This window comes from Gavialis gangeticus, unplaced genomic scaffold, assembly GCF_001723915.1.
Source record: "Gavialis gangeticus isolate Ggan-Ray unplaced genomic scaffold, GavGan_comp1, whole genome shotgun sequence".
Lineage (NCBI taxonomy): Eukaryota > Metazoa > Chordata > Crocodylia > Gavialidae > Gavialis > Gavialis gangeticus.
The window spans coordinates 51707001-51716084 of NW_017728995.1; the positions used below are offsets into that span (position 1 = coordinate 51707001).

Below are 9084 nucleotides of genomic sequence, written 5' to 3' on the forward strand. Positions count from 1 at the left end.
TTTTTTTTTTTTTTTTTTTTCCCCTAATGAAAAAAGCTCGGAAAGGTCTGTCCCAGTATAGTGGAACTAACAAGAATAATGTGGTTTGCAGCAGGACAGTATACAAGTTTTATAAACCCTAGATTGGGATAGAATTTGCAAAAGCATTACAGTATAACAGCTAAAGCCTTGTGGGCAAAAAAAGGTGTGGATTAATTTTTATGTGTATTTGCATTTAATTTATTGATAACCAGTTTCATATCTCCATTGATCCCATGTTAGATTTTGTTTTGGTATATTTTTAGCAAGGCCTAGCTGGCATTTGAGGAGAAGGCAGAGTGGGAAGAAGATTTCAGCATTTTGGAAGAGATCTTTTTGGGGGGGCCAGATCCCTAAGCTAGTGTAAATTGGTGAAACTGTTAGTCGATGTAGCTTCAGTAGTATTCTCCAGCAGAAGGTCTCATCCTTTACTTTTGAGTATATTTGTATTCTTTTATAGCAAAGTGGATTTGCTTGCTGTAAGACGGGCTTCAAAGAAGAAGAAAATTAAGAGACACATAGAAAAAATATTTTTTAAATGATGATATGGTCCCTCAACAGAAAGGAAATTACAAAAATATCTACTCTGATGCTTAGAATGAGTCTCCTTGAACCAGTGAAGCAGTAACAGAGGCCAGACCATTCCTGATTCAGCCTCTGACAGATCAGCATCATGGAAAAAGCTGTTTTTCACTTTTAAATGAGAGGATCCCTTGGTGACTATTGCTTACCATTTACATTACCAAAGACAGGTTATTAGCCCTCCGAGGCCACTATCACCACACTTCTTCCAGATTGCCCTAATTGCAACTATAGCCTGGCAAGGGTATCCACCTCTGTGGGTTAAATAATTTAAGGAGAGAGTTATAATACCAACTGTTTAATCTCCTTCAACTTGATTTGATTCAAGCTCACAGATAATCATGTATAGTTAACATTTAGGCTAGGAAGAGACATTCAAAAAGCCAGAGTCTGAATTGACTAACCTGCAAAGATTGAACTGATTTGCAAGTGCACAGACATTCATGTTTAATTCTGAAAATTCAAGCACATGCCTGCAGTGGCTCAGGCTAGAACCTGGGGGCGCTAGAGCAGCCCTCCCTTCCCTTTGCAGCAGCTTCAAGGCTGAAGGGAAATTGATATGGGGTGCGGGGCTGGGCACGGCCAGGCCCCTGCAGGGGCTAAGTATGATTGTGGAGGGGTTTAAACCCCCACCCTGGCCTGTAGGGACCCCAGCCAGGCTGTGCCTGGAGGCATAGGGGGAAGAGCCTGTGTCAGGCTTGTCCCCAAGACCAGACACTGGCTGGGGCAGTACCTCAGGCAAAGTGGGGCAGGGGGTAGGGATTAAACTCCCCTGTCTCCGGGCAGGCACGGGACTCCAGTTGGGGACTGCCTAGTTGTCCCTCCTGATCTTGCTCCGGTGGACCTGCTGTCTACCCAGGGCTGGAGCTGCAGGGCTGAGCCCAGCCGGCTTGCAAGTGCTGCTGAGGGTGGAGGCAGAGGGGCCAACCCGGGCTAGGCCACTGGGCCAGGCCCTTCCTAGTGAGCTGCAGCTCGGGCTGGGACTGTGGTGGCTGCACAACTCCTCATGCCAGGCTGGGAAGGGCTGTCAAGGAGCCCCAGCCAGCTGGGCAGGGTCCACAGGGCCAGCCTGGGGGGACAGTGCCATTTCCAGCCCACTGGGACTGTGTGACACCTCAGCCCAGCAGCGCTGGTGGGGGCTGGCTGGGGAGCGGGCCTCCCGGATGAGCTCAGAGGCGCTGGCGAGCCCCAAGCCCAGCAGCAGCTGCCATGCCCCCTGCCCTGTGCAGCACCCTAGGCTGCAGGCACACAACCAGCTGTGGGCTAGCTAGGCTCAGTGGGGTGGGGTTTGACCCAAATAAGTTAAATCTGATCCTACATTCAACCAGGTTTATGTTAAACCAGTTTCAGCCATTCCTTCTCTCTGCATCACTAGTCCCATATGTAGATTTCTTTTCCACAGAGCATGAAATCGAAACAAAAATGAGCAAGTTTTTATGTATCGAGAATGACAATATATAATTACTATTACTTGCTTCGTGAAAAGGGGCTCTGGCTAGACTGCTATATAATATGATAAAAATGGTACCAGCCACTACTGACATGAACTCAGCCTTCTTGGACAATACATAACAACATGGCAGTGCACTTGCTTTTCATGCTGTGCAGTCTAAAATCAATACTAAGATGTTTACATATATGGTAGTAATTTACAGTGGCCTGATGAAAAACATTGCAATTTACAAAATACCTAAAATAATAAGCAAGCTATTAATAAGTGTGCTGAATTACTTTAAATGATTATTCCAAAATCTCTGCAAGGGAAAATGAGAAGCACATTCCACAGTGCAAACAAAGATTAAAGCTGCCATTATTCCCACCAATCTTAGCACACGTGCTGGTAAGGAATGGATTGATTAAAGAGAGGATTAACTTCCCGCTGTCCTGAGTTTGTTTGAATGCACTGAGCCTGCTTGCAAGCCTGGCTAGAAACCATGCTTGTCTGAATTCTCCCTGAATTTTGAACTTCAGTCCAGTCTGGCAGGTTGTGAGCTTACAGGCCCTAGGCTTATACTTCAGTAGTATTTCTATAGTTGCTGAGCTGAGGTCTGACTTATGCAGGATTGGCAAATGCTTGAATTGCTGTCTGTAGGATACAGACACAGTAGACTGAACATGGTGCAGCATTAAGGGCTCTTTTTCAGATCACAATGTAATAGAACGGTTTTGCATGAACTTCATTGTATCTGGGACTCAAATTAGAAACAGCACAATGGTGTGAGTTCTAGCTAAAAGTAACACTAGATACATGGGGTCAGATTCACTCTGAAATAAATTGGCCCATTATCTTATAAGTTTGTTAAATTTTCTGTTATTGATTCTGTTTTGTAATCCATGATCTTTGATATTTACAAGTCACGTGCAACTCCTCATCTGATTTGATTGCATAGCCTGTTTTGCTAGTTACTGAGCCTAATCAGTGTGGAGCCTGAACCCTGTCTTGTTACCCAACTAATGCTTGTTATCTGTCCCTGCATTTTCTGTTCGTAGGCCCAGCACTGCTCTTTTGGATCCAAGTTCTCCAGAATTCTCAGCTGTCGTTTCTGTTGGTGATTGGCTCCAAGCCATTAAAATGGAGCGATACAAGGATAATTTCACAGCTGCTGGCTATACCACTCTAGAGGCTGTGGTGCATATGAACCAGGAGTAAGTACTCAGTGATAGAACAAAAAATGGTAAATCTGGATTTAATTGGCCTCTTTTGCTTTGTGCTGCATATCATTATGCTCATTAAAACAATGGAATTCCTTTCATTTGGATGGAGTATAACTTTAAAATGCCTCCACAGTGCTTTCAGTTATTTAATTAAACATTTCTAGACAGCTGCCTTGCTTTTTGCAGTATTATTTGTGGTTGACTTCAATATTTTTCACTGGCTCAGCATTTGATACGAAGTTCTCAGCCCCCTGTTTCTTCTCTTCTTGTTTTGCACAGTGACCTAGCAAGAATTGGGATTACTGCTATTGCGCATCAGAACAAGCTTTTGAACAGCGTCCAAGCAATGCGGACCCAAATGCAACAGATGCACGGCAGAATGGTTCCCGTCTGAGCCAGTACTGAATAAACTTAAACTCTTGAAATTAGTTTACCTCATCCATGCACTTTAATTGAAGAACTGCACTTTTTTTACTTCGTCTCCTCGCCAGTTGAAATAAGGAACTGCAGTGTTGCTTGATGTACAGATTTACTGGAACTCTGGGGGGGAGCCTATGGAAATGACAAGCTGTCGTTTTAAACCAGACCTGGAACAAATTGTTTCTTGGAACATACTTCTCTGTTGTTCAGCGATATGTAAAATACATGTATCTATATAAATATAACATCACATTCAAGTTTTGATGCTGTGTTTGCTGCCAGATACTGTGCTTAGATAAAATTAACTCTTTCCTCAGTGACCCTTAGGATTACAACAATAGTATTTTATTTGTGGGCTATACCACAGTTGTGCATCTTTTACTGGAATGAAGAATAGGCCCAAGATGTTTTCTGCAGATTCAGTACTTCACCCATACCATGCAGAAACCTAAGTGAGAGTATCATTTGGCTGATCAGTGCCTCTCAGTCAGTGACTTACCTGTCTATGGGCTGAGACAGGAAACAGCCCACCTCATGGATTACTGGGCAGAACTGGACTTCTGGAGGGATTGGTTTTGGCTGTTGTTGTGCCATACTGTATCCTACCCTATAAGTCTTTTGTGAACAACTTGCTGACAGTCAGCTGTGACAATCTTGGCTGTGGAACTTTCAGGCTTTTTCCCCTTCCAAGGAGCAATCACTTTTGCCACATTGAAAAGGTCAGTGAAAGTACAGCCTCCATTGTACTTGTGGCATTTTTATTTCTTAAACAACAGTCTTTTGGCTTATTCATTCAGTGGAAAAATGCTTTAATCTGTATTATGTATGATTGTAGTTCCCACCTGCTTTAGATAAATTGATACTAGTTTCCCGGACTTAACAGTTCAATTATTTCCACTCTTTTGCATGTATTCATAACTGACAATGAAAGGCCTACTCCAAAGCTCAAGTTTAATGAATGAGTAACATTTTCGACTTTGCATTAAGGATGAGGAGCTAAAGAAGCAGGCCGGTATTGATGTGAAACCACTGATACTGGTTTTCCAGCCTTCTGGAAATCGATGCAGCCCAGTTGAGGTGAAAGCAATTGTAACAACCACTTTGGTCTTCTTTTAGATAGAAGCTCAGTTTTAGTTGTCACAGTGATGGTATTTTCTGATAGGAAATGGAACAAAGCATAATTATGCATCCATAGTTTTTTCCTTGCTTTTGTACCAGTGTGCTGTCATGTATGGCCATGTTGCAGAATGTCTCCATATTACACAATAGTGTTACTCAAGGAAATTGGACACTTCTGTTAGATCATAATAGATCTGGATGCATTAAGGCTCCAGTTTCACTGATTCTAAGGACTTTTTACACCATTCAGTTTGTATGAAGAGAACTTTAAGTGTCCTTAAATTACACTTACATGCCTTTTAAGATTTCTTTATGCATTGCCAGAATGGTGTAAAGCTGTGATTGGAAACCTTTTCAGCCTGTGGGCTGCAATGAACCAGTTCGGGTCAGAGGTGGGCGGGTATGAGAACCCAGTTGCTGCTGCCATTTTCCTGTGCCAGCGTAAGATAGTGGCTGCTGCTGCTGCAGCCCCTTGCTGCAGAGGCCCCATGTGTGCAGGCCAGATTAAATGGGTCTGACTTGCAGGTTGTAGGTTGGCAACCCCTGGTGTAGATGAGCAGGCCCATTTTTGGTTTGATGACGCTGGAGAACAGGACCTTCAGGACTCAGAATGTTTAGCCATTGCATTTCAGATGCAAATGAGCAGTTAAAGCTAGGTGAACTTCACATTTCTTCCACCGACACACCTTTATTCTGAAAAGCAGCTTGTTCCCAAATGCAGGAAGCTAAATTTGGATCCTGTCAAATCCTGACAGCTTAGTACAAACCCTTTTCTTTTTGCAATATTACTCATAAAAGCTTTTCAATTCAGGAGAAATTTGAGATTTATTTTAAAAAACTACTTAAACCGTCAGGTTTTAACACCGTTTTGCTAAAGCATGTAAAGCTGGATATTCATTTTAAAGATGTGACATTTCTACTTTACCAGCAAAAACCATTTGTTTCTTAAGTGCACATACATTTTTGGCTTCTTTCTGTAAACTCATTAGAGAAAGTCAAGACTGTCTTTTTTTAAATAAAAACAAAATGCGCACAATTTTCTGGCCAATTTGGAGAATTGTGTTGTTGACATCTTGTAACAATAGTTCAAAATACTTTTACCATTTTTCTTTTAAAATGAAAACTGAAGGCAGTTCAGATGCTAGATTTTTCAGTACTGCTATTCATGGCTATAACTTGATGGTGATCAAATGAGTAGCAAAAGGACATGAATATTATTTTAATGGGAGGAGGCAGGAGATTAAACAAATAATAACTGCAGTGCATTCAGGAAACATATTTATAGTATGCAATTATTAGCTAGAAGAGAGCATGTGTGCAGCAAAATGGGCAGTGGAAATTGGAGTTTAAAAGAAAAATGGTGGTATTCCCTTATTTAAAACATACCAGTTTTATTTATTCCAGTATCTTGAGACAGGCAAAGTAGTGAGAACAATCACACTGATATGTAGCTTGCTGATTTAAGCATTCATGGTTCTTTTTCAAGAATAGAATTTCTACGAAGATCTTTGCATTGGGAAAACACCAGTGTATCAATTATGCTGCAAAGAAAAGGGAGCTTCTTAGTAAAAAATGTTACAAAAGGAGTTCATTTAACTAACCTGCCCCAATAAAACTTAGAAGATTTTTTATTTGTTGACAAGGTTTTTCAGAGAAAATTTAATAAACATTTTTGTCATTACGAGAAAGTTGCAACTAATTATACAAATGTTTTTCTTTATTGGAATTGTTAAATGTTTCATTATGAAGTAGAAATCAGTCTTCTTGTGCCTGCAAGGAAATACACAGTTGTTTTGCTATATCCCTTTTGCATGTGTGTATATACCCACACAGACACCCATACAGAAATACTTTGAGACATTTTGTAGCTCGTTAGGGGCAAATTAAATTGCCACTAATTCAGTCAACAAAGATGCTTGTGAATTCCAAGATGGCTTCACTGGCAAGTTGTCTGCATTTATACACTTGAATTGCACCTCTTTTGGGACAAGGCTGTATTTTGTCCATTTGAAAGCCCTTTTCCCTACCTGCAAAAAATGCTATTGAATCCATTGCACTATGTCACCCAGTTAAGCTGACTGAAAATAAGTCCAGGATCTTTAATCTTATCCACTGTCACTACCACCAGGATATTGCTACTTAAAACTCTGTTGTTAGGAAAGGTCATAGCAGGTCAGGCCCACAAGGAAATAAGAGTTGCTTCTTTGTATCATTTCTGTACATGCACATAAAACACACATACACACACAGCATTGAACTGCATGTGTTCTCCAGCAGATATAAACTATTTATATAACCTTTCTTCCTGGAACTGGTTCCTCCCAATGAGGTCTCTCAGTAATTTTTTTTTGAAGATGAATATCCGTGATTGTGGAAGTCACAATGACATCCTTTTGGCTAGAAGAGTTGGTGCTTGATCAACTTCTTGTTAATACTAATGCTTCTGAACGCTGTAGACAGAAATCAATTACTCAGAAATACTACATCTTTAAAGTACCTTTCCTTATTAAAATATTTAACTTGTTTGATGAACCCAAATACGGACTTCCTGCTTAAGCATAGAAAATTCTGTTTAAAAAATGTAATTGTGTTCTTGTGCAAAGTGACCAGTCCCCAAACAGTTCCCAACTAAACCCTGCCAGTGGTAGAGCTAGCTTGCCCAAAGGAAAGATGCAGCAGCACTTCCGTTAGAAAATCTAAATGGCTGCCATGTCAGTTAACGTAATTGTGTTGCCTGGTATTTTGCATGTGGTTTAATGGGTTGGTGTTTCCCTTTTTTCAGGGAAAAGAGGTTCCGCTTCCAATAGCCCTTCCTATTGATCATATTGACCATGGAAGAACATAAAGACCAGCCTCGAGGCCTTCCAGATTCCACAAGCACAGCTTCAACAGCACTGATTCTGGAGAACACAGACACTGAATAAGCAACATCAGTCCCTGGAGAGTGTGACTCTTAATTTCTTTTTTTTTTCTTTTGGCATTGAAACAATACAAAATGATGCTAAGATTCAGCATCTGTTCTCCAGTTGTCACTTGAAGAATGTACTGTATCAAAGCCCTGCAGACTTCTTTTTTTTTTTTTCTCTCTTCCTTCTGATGGTTTTATTTATATATTTTGAGGGGGTTTTTTTCCTCTGTACGTCATTGATGCATCCTGTATAAGTGCAAGTGACCGAGCTCTACAGGTATTAATTACTGTGGACACCAGGTCAGGTGCCACAACACAGAACCCAGTTCACATGAGCTGCCTGTATATGTTGATGAAGTGACATTTTACACAAAATGTGCCACTGCAGTGATATAAATATATTTTTCCCTAGAGTGGATAATGAACTTATCTCTTCTGAATTGTGTGTGTGTTCGCGCGTGTGTGTTTGCGTGTATGTCACCTTAAGTAGAACTTCCTCTGAAAGTGCCGAAAGCATCTCTGGGACCTCTGGATTCCATTCATTCCTAGCTGAAGAATTATATGAAAGAGCAGGCCTATAGCTGGTGTCTGCAGTGGTAGTAAGAAATCACAAAAATGTTTACATTTCTGTATTTGTAAATGTCTTTTGTAGCTGCCACGCTAACCTTAATGACTAGTCCGGCAGCCAGGAACAGGGGCACTTTCACTTTAGTTGTGGAGGGATAAATTATATGATCCATAAGGGCAATTTAAAAGATTTCCATCAATATCACTTATTCTTATCAAAGTCTGTTCAAAAAGACCAGTTTCTTGATGAAAAGATAAGGAAGCTGATGCCTGTTTCTATCTGTTGGTAACCCTGAACTGAACTCTTAAGTAGCCTTTCTTTTCTGCAAATAGGATTTTAAAGACTTGTTGAATGAGAAAAAATATATGCAATTCTTACCCATTCATAGAATCACATTGTTCATTGTACCAGCTGGAAGAACGTAGTGTCCTGTAGCTGGCAGTGAAACACTTTGTTTTCTCCCAGCATGATCATGGAACAAAAATGCGAGGGACATTTAAGATTACAGTGATAAGCAAAAGGGTTGGAAAATTAGTCATGTTCCTAGAATCTGTAACTAAAGGCTAGGAGAATTGATGTAGAAGCTAATTGTTATGGCCCAAGAAATAGGCTAACAACGTACCAGTACTACCTAGAAAAAATTATTGAGTTTCAAAAATTCACTGTAAAATATTCATGAAGTTGAGTTGTATGCTAGGCTCTGGGGAAAGTGCTGCCATTCCACATTTTGAACTGAGCAGCTGATATGCTCAACCCTCCTGGTTGTAAAGAACTGATGATGTCTACTGAGGTGGCAGTACAGCACAGCAAACTA

The 9084-nt window shown here is 40.7% G+C and overlaps 1 protein-coding gene across 1 annotated transcript in view; it reads left to right on the top strand.

Moving 5' to 3' along the window:
• Nucleotides 1-3937, top strand: part of EPHA4 (EPH receptor A4) — a 181035-nt gene extending 177098 nt beyond the window's left edge. Inside the window, exons 15-16 of the mRNA XM_019503659.1 lie at nt 3091-3246; nt 3535-3937. Of these exons, the coding sequence (XP_019359204.1) occupies nt 3091-3246; nt 3535-3649 (271 nt within the window). The 3' untranslated portion in view covers nt 3650-3937. The remainder of the gene's footprint in view (nt 1-3090; nt 3247-3534) is intronic.
• Nucleotides 3938-9084: the final 5147 nt, after the last annotated feature.